Source organism: Coloeus monedula (genome assembly GCF_965178545.1).
Source record: "Coloeus monedula genome assembly, chromosome: 30".
Lineage (NCBI taxonomy): Eukaryota > Metazoa > Chordata > Aves > Passeriformes > Corvidae > Coloeus > Coloeus monedula.
Genome location: NC_138810.1, coordinates 1,884,438 through 1,898,650, shown reverse-complemented (window position 1 = coordinate 1,898,650; position 14,213 = coordinate 1,884,438). Strand labels below are relative to the sequence as shown.

Genomic DNA, 14,213 nt, shown 5'->3' with positions numbered 1-14,213 from the left:
AGTGGCTGAGCCATACCAGAACACACCAGAGGGTGAGGCGGTGGAAGGTGGCTTGAGGTCCCCACTGGGTCCCCATCTCAGTGGCACTCAGTGCTGTGCTCTGGTGACAAGGTGGTGATTGGTCACTTGGACTCGATCATCTTGGAGGACTTTTACAGCCTCATTAATTCTGTGGTTCTCCCTTCCCTTGGCAGCTGTCTGGAACCGGATCATCGAGCCAGTGGCGATGATGAGGAAGGAGGCCGACATGCTGCGACTCTTCCCTGAGTACCTGAAGGGCGAGGAGCTCTTCGGCCTCACGGTGCACGCGGTGCTGCGCATCGCTGAGTCGGTGGGTCCTGGGGTGGGTGGGGGTCTCTCCCCCATACTGGGGGTCCACCCTGCTGGGGAAGGGCCCGGTGGCTGTGCTGGTGCTGCATCTTTACCCCCGGTCCTTCTGTGTCCCCCTCTGCAGCTGCCGGGCGTCGAGAGCTGCCAGAACTACCTGTTCCGCTACGGGCGCCATCCCCTGATGGAACTGCCACTGATGATCAATCCCACCGGCTGCGCCCGCTCTGAGCCCAAGATCCTCACCCACTACAAGCGGTAAGTGGGGCTGGAATTCACGGGGAGAGTTGGGATCCACCAGGAGAGCTGGGATCCCTGGAGATCCCTCAGCTCTAACTCCTCTCATTCCCCCCTGGAAGGCCCCACACCCTGAACAGCACAAGCATGTCCAAGGCCTACCAGAGCACGTTCACGGGCGAGACCAACACGCCCTACAGCAAGCAGTTCGTGCACTCCAAGTCCTCCCAGTACCGGCGCCTGAAGACGGAGTGGAAGAACAACGTGTACCTGGCGCGGTCCCGCATCCAGGGGCTGGGGCTCTACGCGGCCAAGGACATCGAGAAGCACACGATGGTCATCGAGTACATCGGCACCATCATCCGCAACGAGGTGGCCAACCGACGGGAGAAGATCTATGAGGAGCAGGTGGGGCTCTGGTGGGATGCTGGGGGCCGTGTGGGCACTTGGGCAAGATGTGGAGGGACTTGGGTGGCATGTTGAGGGTTCTGCTGGAACATGGAGGGACTTTGAGAAGGACATGGGGGAGTCAGATGGGATGTTGGGGACTCGGGTGGGATGTGGGTGGACTTGGGTGGGATGTTGGAGGCTCTGGCAGGACATGGGGAGGACTCAGGCGCGATGTGGAGGGACTTGGGAGGGGTGTTAAGGGTTCTAGTGTGACATGGAGGGTCTCGTATGGGATTGGAGGGTCTCCAGTGGGATGTGGGCTGGTGGACGTTGACTCAGGTGGGATATGGGGACCTCAGTGCACTCCTCAACCCCCTCTCCTCCGTGGCAGAACCGCGGCATTTACATGTTCCGCATCAACAACGAGCACGTCATTGACGCCACGCTGACGGGGGGCCCGGCCAGGTGAGCACGGGGGACTTCAGGGTGGTGGGATGCCCCCAGAGGGAGCCATGACATCCATCTGTCCTATCCCTGGGTTGGTGCTGACCCCCCTCATCCCCCAGGTACATCAACCACTCGTGTGCCCCGAACTGTGTGGCCGAAGTCGTGACCTTCGACAAGGAGGACAAGATCATCATCATCTCCAGCCGGCGCATCCCCAAGGGGGAGGAGGTCAGTGAGGGACTGAGGGGGTGCTGAGGGGGTCCTGGGAGGCTGGGGGGGCCAAGGGAGGGTGGCTGGGGGTGGCAGGGCTGAGCTCTGTGCTTTGGGTGACTCCCCGCTCCTTCCCAGCTCACCTACGACTACCAGTTCGACTTCGAGGACGATCAGCACAAGATCCCCTGCCACTGTGGAGCTTGGAACTGCAGGAAGTGGATGAACTAACTGGGAAAAAGGGGCTGGGGGCTGCCATCCCCGCCTCAGAGACCTCGCCGAGCCCCCCAGGGCTGCAGGAGGTGCCGGGGGCAGCCGGGCACTGAGGGAGAGCGGCGGCTGCAGCGCTGCCGGCCCTGCCCGAGCGGGACGGACAGACAGATGAACTGGCAACTCAGGGTTTTCTTTGCTTCGTCCTGCGAGGAAAAAAGGAGTGGGGGGTGCTCAGAAACACCCCCTTCACCACCCCCCGCCTGCCTCCCTCGCGGGGGAGCCATGGGGGAGCAGCACCGGGCCCAGCGCAGCCGGAGCGATAGTGCGGAGCCGGTCTGGATATAACGATTATTTTATTTTATTTTATTTTATTTTTTGGTTTCTTTTTTTTTTTTTGGTTGGTTTCGTTTTTTTGTTTTGGTTTTTTTTTTGGTTTTTTTTTTTTTTTTTTTTTTTTTAGAAACTAATAATATTTGCTCGCTAATTACCAAGGTAACACAGACTCCTTGAGCTCGACAATCCGGGCTCTGCCCCGCCGGCGTGGCGGCCAGAGCTCGCTCGGTTCCTTTGATCTCTTTTTGTTTGTGCGTGTGGACGAGACCCCGGAGCGGCGGCGGGATGCAGCCAAGACCCCGACAGACACAAGGAGCTTCTGCACCCAAACCTACCTCATTTTAAGTGTTAGATTTGTTTCTTTTATTTGTTGTTGTTTTTAAATGTGAGCCCCCTCCATCCCAACCCGGCCCCCTCTCCCTCCTGGGGTGGGGGGGGTCTTTCCCTCTCCCTCGGGCTCCAGAGGATGCGGCTTCCCCCTGTCCCCCTCCTCAGATGTGGCTGCAGGAGCCTTGAAGGGGGGACACGGGGATCACCCCCTCCTTGTCCTCCCCCCTCAGGAGGTCCCAGCCGTGTGACGTGCCAAGGTGTGAGGTGGGGAGGGGGACGGCGGGGGTGTCAGACCCACTCCCCCAGCTCTGGTGGGGGGCTGGAGGTGCTGGGTGAGGACCCCTCCTCCTCACACGTGGCCCCCACGGCTGGGGAAGGGCCGGGTGGAGCCCCCTCCCCCCTCTCCCCCCCACTTGCCCTCGGCCCTCCCAGCTGGGGCAGCACTGGGGAGGGGAAGGTTATTTATCTATTTATACCTTATATTGTATATACTAGACGGGGCTGGGGGGGGGGGGGCTCTTTGTGCTCTGCTGGGCTGAGATTTGGGGTGCAGGGGCAACGGGGGGGGGAGGTTTTCAACCCAATCTCCGAGGTGTGTGTGTGGGGGGGGGGGGGTCTCTGCAACCTCCTGCCAGGCAGGGGCGACCTCGGAGAGCGAAGCAGCGAGTGGGCATTACACCCCCGGCCCCACCCCTGCCCCCCCACACCCGCGCCGGCTGCGGCCCCACCGGGGTCCCCTCCTGTCCCCATCCCCCCCCTCCCACACCCCCAACTCCGGGGGGGGACCCCGGGGGGCGCCGGGATCTCTTAACGCACAAACACGGCGCGGGGGAGGGACCCTCCTGCTCCTGGAGGAGGGGAGATTGGGGGGGGGGGGTCTGGCGGGGGTGGTGCCCCCTCCCCGCCCCCGGTGCAGTGGGGGCCGGGGCCGATCTTTAAAAGCTGCTTCCGCAACTCGTCAAAGCTGCAAAAAAAAAAAAAACAAAAAAAAAAAAAAAAAGAAAGAAAGAAAAAAAAACAACCAAAAAAAAAACCAAAAAAAAAAAGAAAAAAAAGGAAAAAAACCCCAAACAAACAAAAGGTTTAAGGTAAAAAATGTTTAAAAAAAAGAAAATTAAAAAAAAAAAAAACAAACCAACCACAGAGGAAAAAGCGCGAGTGGGGGGGGATGAGAAAGTTTTAACAGAAAATATACGAGAAATTTAACTTTCAGAGCTGTACATAGGCCGGGGCGTGTAGAAATCCCGTTTTTACCAATACCGGAACCACTGGATGTTATTTTAAATAAAGCGCGTGAGAAGCCGAGGCCGCCTGATCCCTCCGGGGGGGGGATGGGGGGCTCGGGGGGGGTCTGGGGGGGCAGGGGACAGCCCTGACAAGGGGAGGCTTCAACCCAGGACAGCTCTGTCCCGATCTGGGGCTTGGTGTCCCCCCGTGTCCCCCCACCCCAGGCTGGGGTCCCTGCCATGGAGCGCCCACCCTGTGACCCCCCCCCCCCCCCCGGTGTGTCCCGCCTCCACCCCCCCGCTCTCGGGGACCCTCACGTGTGTCGCCACCCCCCCGCTCCCCTTTCCCGGGAGCCCCACGTCCGCGTTCCCCCTTCCCTGCGGCATCCCGGGCTGTGTCCCGCCATGTCCCCAAGCCCCCGGGGGTTCCCAACGCGTGTGACACCCCCGGCCGTCCGTGACCCGGCGGGACGGGAAAGGGCCCCTCCCGGCCGTGACAGCGGCGCGCCGCTCACGTCGGGGGGCCGGGAACCGGGCCCGAGTTGTTCCGGGGACCGGGCGGAAGCGGGGCTGGAACCGGGCGGAAGCGGGGCTGGAACCGGGCGGAAGTGAGGCTGGAACCGGGCGGAAGCGGGACCAGGAACCGGGCGGAAGCGGGTCCGGAAGCCGAGCGGAAGTGGTGCCCGGAACCGGGCGGAAGTGGATCCGGAAGCCGCGGGGAAGCGGGAGCAGGAACCGGGCGAACGCGGGGCCAGAGCCGGGCTGAAGTGGGGCGGCGGCGCCTCAGGACGCAGCGGGACCCATGGAGGTTGTGGGAGGGACAGCGGGACCTGGGGAGACACGGCGGGGGTCGGGGACCGCGGGCCGCGGCCACGTCTGACCCGAGCCGTGTCTGTCCCCAGGATCCCGGCCCCGACCCTGACCCCGGCCCGGCCGCCGAGAGCCCGGCGGAGCTGAGCCCCCCGGGGCTGGAAGGTGATTCCGAGGGAGGCCTGGGAGGTCCCGGCGTGCGGGGGGGTCCCGGCACAGGAGGTGACGCGGTGATTTGGGTGTCCCGAGGGCTGCAGCTCCTGCGGGGTTCCTGTCCCGGAGTCTGGGGTATCCCGGAGCTCTGAGCTGGGTGTCGCAGGATTTGGGATGCCCCATGACTGGGGATATGCCGGAGATGCGGGTGTCGCAGAGCCCTGAGCGGGGTGTCCCGGAACTGGGGGTGAAACGGAACTTGGGGTATCTGAGGGTTCAGAGTGTCCCGGGATTGGGGCGTCACAGGATTTGGGGTGTCCCGGGATTGGGGGTGCCACAGGATTTGGGGTGTCTGGGATTTGGGGTGTCCCGGGTTTTGGGGTGCTCCAGGTTTTGGGGTGCCCCCTCACGCTGCCGCCCCAGGGGACACCCACCGCGGTGCCTACACCGCCTTCATGAAATCCCATCGCTGCTACGACCTGATCCCCACCAGCTCCAAACTGGTCGTCTTCGACACATCCCTGCAGGTGTGCCAGGGCCGGGGGGGCACTTTTGGGGCCGGGGAGGCACTTTTGGGGCTCCCTGACCCCCGTGCCTGCAGGTGAAGAAGGCATTCTTCGCGCTGGTCACCAACGGTGTCCGGGCAGCCCCGCTGTGGGACAGCAAAAAGCAGAGTTTTGTAGGTGAGCGAGGGGGACAGGGGTCTCTGGGGGCTGGGGGGGGACTGGCAGGACCCTCCTCACCCTGTCTGTCCCCCAGGAATGCTGACCATCACTGACTTTATCAACATCCTGCACCGCTACTACAAGTCGCCCATGGTGAGGGCCGGGGTCTCTGGGGGGCTCAGGTCGGGCTCTGCCCGCCCCGCCTGACCCTGGCTGGGTGATCTGGGTTTCTCCTCTTCCTCACAGGTGCAGATCTATGAGCTAGAGGAGCATAAAATAGAGACGTGGAGAGGTGAGGGGGATCTCTGCCCGCTTCCTCCCGCCCTTCCCAGCGTGCCCGGAGCCCCCTGGTGCTGCGTCCCATCCACCCACTCCCCTCACCCCCTCTCTCCCCACAGAGGTTTATCTGCAAGACTCCTTCAAGCCCCTGGTCTGCATTTCCCCCAACGCCAGGTACCCTGGGGGGCAGGGAGAGGGGCACAGCTGGTGGTGGCACTCCCGGGGACACCCTAAATTCCCCCTCCCTTCCGCCCCACAGCCTGTTCGACGCCGTCTCCTCCCTGATCCGGAACAAGATCCATCGCCTGCCCGTCATCGACCCCGACTCGGGGAACACGCTCTACATCCTCACCCACAAACGCATCCTCAAGTTCCTCAAGCTCTTTGTGAGTCTCTGCCCCTTGGTGATGGTGAGGGCCAGACCAGGACCCTCGGCCTGGGCTGTGCCAGGTCCCTGTGCCAGGTACCACCCTGAGCTCCTCAGCCCAGGCTGTGCCAGGGGTTACCCCAGGACCCCCATCCTGGGCTGTGCCAGGTCCCTGTGCCAGGTACCACCCTGGGACTACCCCGAGTACTACCCCAAGACTGCCAGCCCAGGCTGTGCCAGGTCCCTGTGCCATCTCAGGCTGTGCCAAAGCTGCCCCAGAACCCTTGGCCCGGGCTGCTCCAGGGGTCACTCTGAGACCTCCAGGCCTTGGGCTCAGCACTGTCCCCTCACCATCCCCCACAGATCGCAGAGGTCCCCAAGCCTGAGTTCATGGCACGGACGTTGGAGGAGCTGCAGATCGGCACCTACAGCAACATCGCCGTGGTTGGCACCAGCACCCCGATCTACGTGGCCCTGGGCATCTTCGTGCAGCACCGCGTCTCCGCGCTGCCCGTGGTCGACGACTCGGGTAAGGCTGTCCTGTCCTCGCTTTGCCTGTCCCCAGGTCACCTCCTTGGGGGCTGTGTCCCCTCCGGAGCCCCGGGGGCCTGGCTGAGCTGCTCCCCTCCCTCCCCAGGGCGGGTGGTGGACATCTACTCCAAATTCGACGTTATTGTGAGTACTGGTGGGGGAAAATCCTGGGCTGGGCGGATGCTGCGGGGTGGTGGGGGTACCCTCAGTCCCAGCTGTGTCCCCAATGCCTGTCCCTGCCCCAGAACTTGGCAGCTGAGAAGACCTACAACAACCTGGATGTGACGGTGACGCGGGCGCTGCAGCACCGCTCCCACTACTTCGAGGGCGTCCTCAAGTGTTACAAGCACGAGACGCTGGAAGCCATCATCAACCGCCTGGTCGAGGCTGAGGTAACAGTCCCGGGGTGCTGGGGGGTCGGGAGGAGTGTGCTGGGGTCCCCGCACCCCCTCAGCCCCTCCCTGTGTCCCCCTCTCCACAGGTCCACCGGCTGGTGGTGGTGGACGAGAGCGATGTGGTTAAAGGGATTGTCTCCCTCTCGGACATCCTGCAAGCCCTGGTCCTCCCGCAGGGCCCCTGAGGCGGTGGGGGGGAGGGGGTTCAGTCCTCCCAAGCCCCCCACTCTCCTCTCCTGCCACACTGTGCCCCCCCCCCCCGGGCTGGTGGGGACACCTGGGGTGTGCCCCCCACTCACCAGCAGTATCCAGCAATAACCCCCAGCCCTGGGACAGCCCCTGCTGCCCTTCCCTGGATGGGGGGGAGCTCGCAGCCCCCCCGTGCCGTGCCCTGCGCCCCAAAGCCGTGTGGGGTGATGGGGGCAGCCCTCGACCCTCCAGAGGTGCCGAGCCTGGGTCACCCATATCCACGCCAGGGCTGTTCCTGTGTGGGCCCTCGTCCCTGTCACCCTGCCCCCTCTCCCATGGGGGTCTCACTGGGTTTGGTGAAACCCCTTCAGCTCCACCCGGCCCGGGGACCCCCCCCACGCCCCCAGGGGTTTCCCCCAGGTCCCCCTGGCTCTGCCCACGCCTGCCACCGCTTTGTGTGTGGAGACAAACCACGAATAAACACAGACCTGGCACCAGCCTGGCTCGGTGCAGGGCACGGGGGGGGAGGGGGGGGGCATGGGGAGGGGGTGTGGCCCCCCCCGTGGGAAGGGGGAATCTGCTGAGCTCGCCCAGACCCTAAATCCCTGTTTGTTCCGCCTGTGGCTTTTCTAAAAGGCCAGGATTGGGGATGGGACAGAGACAGGGACCCAGCGGGACATGGGGACCCTCTGGTGGGCATCACAGTGAGCGGGGGGTGTCGGGCAGGGGCCGGGGGAGGTTTAAGGGGGGGAGCTGGACTTTAGGGTCCCGCGGGGGGCTGGCGGGGGTCGCGGGCAGCTGGGACGCCGGGGTTTGCCGCCGGTGCCCACAGGGGAGGCGCGAGGCCCGGCCGTGCTGAGCGAGGCACATTCCTGGCGGGGAGGGGACAGCCGGGCCGGGGGCCCTGTCCCTGCCAGTCCCGGGGTCCGGCAGCGGCTGCAGAGCGAGGTGAGAGAGCCGGGCAGGTACCGGGGGGCCCGGGGGACTCGGAGGGGCTGTGCCGGTTGCCATGCCGCCGCCGGAGGGTTGCTAAGCTCCGCTCGGAGCCCGCGTGGGCTGCAGCGCTTGGTGCCAAACCCGCCATCGCCTGCTTGTCGCAGGGGGGGAAGGGATCCCGCGGGGGGGGGGGGGGGGCACATACACACACGCGACACGACACCCCTGGGAAGGCCGGTGGGGTCCCCGCGGTGCGCCGGTCTCCCGGCCGCCCGGGGGTCACCCTGCCTCGAGGTGGCACCGGGGGGGACACGGGGTCCCGGGGAGCACACGTGCGGCAGGTGGGTGCGCGTGGGCGGGCGCGTGGCTCCGCCGAGGCTCCGGTGAGCCCCCCGCGGCGGGGACCCCCCTCTCAGCCGGGGCCATGCTGGGGGGTCCGGAGCGGGGCGCGGGGCGCCTGCGAATCTGCGAGCGGACCAAGCTGGTGCTGGTGGAGATCGACACGGTGGCGTGTTGCAGCACGGGCACCGGCATGGCCGCGGGGTGCCGGCCCGAGCCCCCCTGGACCTACCGCCGCATCGCCGGGGAGTACGCGTGAGTGGGGACGGCGGGGTGGGGGGCCCGTCCCGCTACCCGCCCCTCGCGCCCCTCACTCCCCGTCTCTGTCTTGCAGGTACCTGGAGAAGCGCTTTGTGGCCGAGCTGGCCCCCCCCTGGCCCCCGGTGCCCTCCAACCCTCCCTGTCGCCTGCAGGACTTCACCACCCGGCCCCGGGTGCCCCCCACCCCCTGCCCCCCACGACAGCCTGAGGGGACGGGGGGCAGTGGGCCCTGGGGGGGGCACCCTGTGCCTGCACCTCGGCCCCCGCTGTCGGGGGACAAGCTGGGCCCCCCCACCTACGAGGTGCACATGCAGCGGGTGCAGGCGGCCCACGCCCGCCGCGGGGGACCCCCCCCGTACATCTCCCCCCCCGCCTACGACGGCCCCCACCGCACCCTGCAGCTCCGCCCCCTGCGGGGACCCCGCAGCCCCCCGCCGGCACCTCGGGCCCGGGGGGCTCTGCCGAGCGGCTGGAGCCACACGCTGCCCCGGGCGGCCACCGAGGCCAAGCACCGGTGGCCCCGTGGGATGCAGCTGTCCCCAGGGGAGCCTGGCACCCCCCGGCACTGCCAGACGCTCCCACGGGCGGCAGCCGGCCGGGAGCGGGTTCCGGGGCGCGGGAGGGGGCGGCGGGGGACGGGGGGACACGTCCTCATTGACGCCACCCGTGTGGTGGTCCGGGCCCAGTACGTGCCACCCCCGCAGCGACAGCAGGTCCGCTATGCCAAGGGCTCCCCGGGGCCCGGCACCCCTCCTCGCAGCCCTTCCGTGCCCCCTGGGGCCGTCAGCCCCTCTGCTGCGCCCTCACCACCCCGGGAGCCCGCGGGCAGCCCCCGCAGCCCGTGGCGGAGCCCGGGGGGCTGCAGGGGTCCCCGGGGGCGGCTCCCCCCGCGGCGGCCGGTGCTGTACGCCCAGGCGCTGCGCGAGGCCGTGTCCCGCATCCGGCGGCACACGGCGCCCGACTCCGACTCGGACGCCGAGGGGAGCGTGGGGGGCTCCCGGCAGCGGCTCTGCCGAGACCCCCGCGCCTACAGCAGCAGCAGCAGCAGCCTGGAGAGCACCGGGGCCCCCCCGGGCCCCGCCAGCCCCACTCCGGCCTGAGGGGTGGGGCTTGCCGGGGTGTGGCACGTCTGGGGCGGGGTTTGCCAGGGTGTGGTTCTCAGGGGCGGGGCTTGGCGGGTGGTCTTGGGGCGGGGCTCAGGACTGGAGTTCCCACGGGCTGACCCCAATAAAAGCTCCGGGATCCCGGTGTGCTGCCTCTGCCCCTTGTTTGTGCGAGGTCGGGGGGGGACCGTCACTCCCTCAGGCCTCCCTGTGGCCCCACTCACCCACCCCGGCAAGGCCACAGGTGTCTGGGCGCACCCCCGTGACATTCCCGGTGTCCAGACTCCCTCCCCGTTGTGGTGGCGGGGTCAGTCGGAGGTCCCGGGCGTCCCGGCGGGCACCGCAGTGCGTCACGACACGGGCGGGACGTGCCAGCTCCCCCCGTATCCCCCATAATGAGTAGGTGAGCGCAGCAGGACTGGCCCTCGGCCACCGGCCCCACGTCACGGCCGGGGGGGGACCCCGAGTGAGTCACCAGGGGGGAACTGTCCCCCCCAAACAGCCGCCACCTCTTAGTCACGCTGCGGGGGGGGAGGGGGGGGGAGGATCCCCGCGGCCCCAGGAAACCGCACAAATATCGTGTCCAATTTGCACGTTATTTAAAACCGACTCCTCCCCCGCCCCCCTGCGCGACCCTGTCATTATCGCGGTGACACCGGCCCGGAGGTCACGGCATGGGGCAGCTGCCGCAGCAGGGCCACCCGGGCGGCTGGGGGGGCACCCCCAGGGCCACGTCACCCCGTGTGTCCCCTGTGCTGGCACGTGGCCAGGATGGCACCGAAGTCCCAGACCTGGGTCTGGCCTGAGCCACAACGGCAACTGCAGCCCACCGTGGCACAGCCGTGGTCCTGCACCAGGTACAGCGGCGCCTGGCACGGCTTGGCATGGCCTGGCATAGTGTGGGATGGTTGGCAAGGTGTGGTATGATCCACACACCTTGTCACACGTTGTCATGGCACGATTCAGTCTGCCACAGCCTGGCACAGTTTGGAACGTGGCTTGGTATGACCCAGCACGGCTCAGCACATCTTGGCACAGCTTGGTATAGCCTGGCACAGCTTGGCACAGCAGCCCGGCACGGCTCAGCAAAGCCCAGACCAGCCAAGCACAACTCGGCAGTCTTGGCATGGCTTGGCATGGCTTGGCATGGCAAGGGACAGCTCGGCAAAGCCCAGAGCAGCCCAGAACAGCTCAGGGCAGCCTGGCAGAGCTTGGCACAGCCTGACACCACCTGGCATGGCTCAGCACAGCTCAGCACGGTTCGGCTCAGCACAGCCTGTTCGGTGCAGCTCACCAAGGCTTGGCACGACTTGGCACATCTTAGCACAGTCTATAGCCTGGCACGGCTCAGCTTGGCACAACACGGCACAGCATGGCCAGGCACAGCTTCACAAAGGCCGGAGCAGCCCAGAACAGCTCTTTGCAGCTTGGCACGGCTTGGCACATCTTGGCACGGGCTGGCATAGCCTTGCCTGGCTCAACACAAACTGGCACAGCTTGGCACAGCCTGACACAGGCTGGTATAGCCTGGCACAGCCCAGCACAGCCTGGCACAGCCCAGCCCAGCACGTCACGCCGCGGCTCGGCTCGCTGCCCGGCGTGGCGCGGGGTGTCCCAGACGCGGGGGCAGCGGCGCGGCCCTTCCCGTGGGATCAGCTCCTGCCCAAACCCGCTCCCCGCCGGGAAAATCACCTTCTAATTCGGGCTGCGCCGGCGCCAGCGCCTTCCCCCGGCACCCCCGGGGCACCCGCCGGCCCCCGAAACTCGCCGCAGCCCGGGGTACCCCCGGGGCCAGGGGGGCTCAGCCTGTGGCGGTGCCAACGCGTGGGACCGGGGGGGTCCCGCCCGGTACCGGGGTCCCCGGACAGGGACGCGTTGTCGCCTGTGGCCGCCAGATGTCGCCGCTCAGCCGGTGACCGATCGCTCCGGGGGGCACCGGGGGTCCTGCCCCGGGAGCGGCGGGGGGAGCGGTACCGGTGTCCCCAAAGAACCGTCACCCACGTGTGTCATCCTGTCTGAGAGTCACGGCAGCCCTGTGTGTCACTGGTGCCGGTGGTGTCCCCCGAGGGCTGTGACCTTCGTGTGTCACTGGTGCCAGTGGTGTCCCGAGAGGGCTGTGATCCTCATGTGTCACCGGGGCTGGCGATGTCCCCAGGGAGCTGTGACCCTCCTGTGTCACTGGTGCCGGTGGTGTCCCCAGAGGGCTGTGTCCCTGTGTGTGCCAGTGCTGGCTGTGTTCCCAGAGAGCCGTGACCCACGTGTGTCGTGGATGCTGGGGGTGTCTGAGAGCCACGACCCTTGTGTGTCACTTGTGACAGCGATGTCGCCAGACAGCTGTGCTCATGTATGTGCTGATGCTCAGACAGTCGCGACCCTTGTGTGTCACTGGTGGTCACTGGCGTCCCCAGAGAGCCGTGACTCTCGTGTGTCACTGACCCTGGCGATGTCCCCAGAGCTGTGACCCTCGCGTGTCACTGGTGACAGTGGTGTCCCCAGAGATCTGTGTCCATCTATGTGCTGGTGTTGGCAGTGTCCCCGCAGAGCTATGACCCACACGTGCAGCTGGCACTGGCCATGCCACAACCCACGTGTGCCAGCAGTGCTGTCCGTGTCCCCAGAGTGCGGTGTCACCTGGTTACACACGGTGCCAGCCACGCCACGTTCCTGACCATCCACATCCCGCCGTCCCCAGCGTGTCCCTGCATCCCCGCGGTCCTGCCCGCGGTGCTGGCTCTCCCAGGCCGCGCGAGGAGCCGGTGGGAAGGGTCCGGTGAATGCGGCATTGTTGCGCGGGGTTGGAGTCACAGATAATTACCTCAATTAGTTACAATGGCAGAGTAATAAATACAGGCTTAGCGGCTCCTTCCCCACTGCGGCTTCTCAGATTAATCCAGCCCGGGCGAGCGGAGCTGAAAGGATTGATGGACAATTCATTAAACCCGCCGAATGCCGCACAAGGCACCCGTGAAGGCCGGCGTTAGCCCCCGGCGGCTCCGCTTTGTCCCTAATTGTTCGTCTCGGGCATTGGTCACCTATCAGGGAGTGGGTGACGGCGACGGTCCCCCCGGGGCTGGCATGCCCGGGGATTAGAGGCCAGCGCTGCCACCGTTGCTGGGCGCGTTGGCCCCGCGCCGGAGGAATGCGGCGGATGGGAGGGGGCGGCCGGACAAGCCGGGAGCTGGCGGGACGTGGGTCCGCATCGACCGGAGGCGAGGGGAGCCGGGACGGGGCTGTGCCGCTGGCGATGGTGACAGGGGATGGGATGGGATGGGATGGGATGGGATGGGATGGGATGGGATGGGATGGGATGGGATGGGATGGGATGGGATGGGATGGGATGGGGGGCGGTCCCGCAGGTGGAACGGGGCCAGCTGAGAGTCTGGGCAGGTGGGCACAGCTCTGTCTGTCTGTCCTGCATCTCTGGGCACTGTCCTGTCCCTCTGTCTGGATTCTGGGAATGACACCTGCCTTCTGACCCACACCTCTTGGCATGGCTCTGTCCTGCATCTCTCTGTGTCATCCTGTCCCTCTGTCCTGAAACTTTGGGCACTGTCCTGTCCTTCTTTCCCACACCTCTGGGTACTGTCCTGTCCAGTGTCCTGCATTTCTGGGAATGACACCTTCCTTCTACCCTGGAAGCTCCCCTGTCCCTCTGTCCTGCATTTCCATGTGTCATCCTGTCTCTCTGTCTCACATCCCCGGGCAGAGCCCCCCAGCACCCCATCCCTGAAGGGGGTTGTCCCAGCCCTCATCAGGCCCAGCTTGTGGCCACCATCCAGCTGTTACCCGGCTTCCCAGATGTGACAGGCTGCTGCAGGATGGGACCGCCCTGTCCCTGTCCCTGCGCTGGCCCACAGCAGCTATTTCCAGCACCCAGGAGTATTTGTCCAAGCCGGGGAGGTCTGTGCCCGGGGTGCCTCTGCCCGCCCGGGGGTCGCGGCTGCCCGAGGTGCCCAGCAGGACATGCAGGAAAAGCTGAGTAACAGAGGTGACTTATAAGAATGTCATTATCTATATTCCTGACTCCTACCGCAGGAAAACAGGCTATTTTCATGCTGAAGCAGGAGCAGAATTTAGCAGGCAGATAACCCGGCAGGCGGGAGATGCTCGGAGGGTTATTTCGGGCTGTGTTCCTTTCCAGGCGTTTTCCTTGCGTTTTGGTATTTTACTCTCCACGCTGGGCTGTGTTTTGACCTTGGCGCGGGCAGCAGGGGCCTCCAGGGTGTTTTTCCCCCCCTCCTCTGAGTCTAAACATCAACTTTTCCACTATCGGCTCCGCGGGATATTTCGGGTGGTGGCAGCGTCATCCCGCAGCCTTTGATGCGGCAGAGCCTCAGGGGCCCCGAGGGGTTCCCAGCTCTGGGGGGGGGGGGGAGCCCAGGCTGTGGGGACCCCTGTGACAGGTGGGCACCGGGCTGGGGTCCCCCAGACACAGAGATGAAGGTTTTGATGTCCCCAAGTGTGAAGTCACG

The 14,213-nt window shown here is 65.9% G+C and overlaps 2 protein-coding genes across 4 annotated transcripts in view; both read left to right on the top strand.

The window, feature by feature from the left end:
• The window catches only part of KMT2D (lysine methyltransferase 2D), a 28,532-nt gene extending 24,740 nt beyond the window's left edge, over positions 1 to 3,792 (top strand). For all 3 annotated transcript variants that reach the window (XM_082299093.1, XM_082299091.1, XM_082299092.1), the window contains 6 exons: positions 195 to 331; positions 455 to 585; positions 687 to 972; positions 1,346 to 1,419; positions 1,521 to 1,629; positions 1,750 to 3,792. In XM_082299093.1, the coding sequence (XP_082155219.1) occupies positions 195 to 331; positions 455 to 585; positions 687 to 972; positions 1,346 to 1,419; positions 1,521 to 1,629; positions 1,750 to 1,842 (830 nt within the window). In that variant the 3' untranslated portion in view covers positions 1,843 to 3,792. The remainder of the gene's footprint in view (positions 1 to 194; positions 332 to 454; positions 586 to 686; positions 973 to 1,345; positions 1,420 to 1,520; positions 1,630 to 1,749) is intronic.
• A 614-nt stretch (positions 3,793 to 4,406) lies between these two features.
• On the top strand, positions 4,407 to 7,589 carry PRKAG1 (protein kinase AMP-activated non-catalytic subunit gamma 1). Its single transcript, XM_082298988.1, has 12 exons — positions 4,407 to 4,521; positions 4,616 to 4,688; positions 5,100 to 5,203; positions 5,278 to 5,359; positions 5,436 to 5,494; positions 5,588 to 5,633; positions 5,740 to 5,794; positions 5,880 to 6,006; positions 6,351 to 6,516; positions 6,625 to 6,662; positions 6,764 to 6,910; positions 7,000 to 7,589. The coding sequence occupies exons 1-12, from the start codon at positions 4,516 to 4,518 to the stop codon at positions 7,096 to 7,098; spliced, it is 1,002 nt and encodes a 333-aa protein (XP_082155114.1). The 5' UTR covers positions 4,407 to 4,515; the 3' UTR covers positions 7,099 to 7,589.
• Positions 7,590 to 14,213: the final 6,624 nt, after the last annotated feature.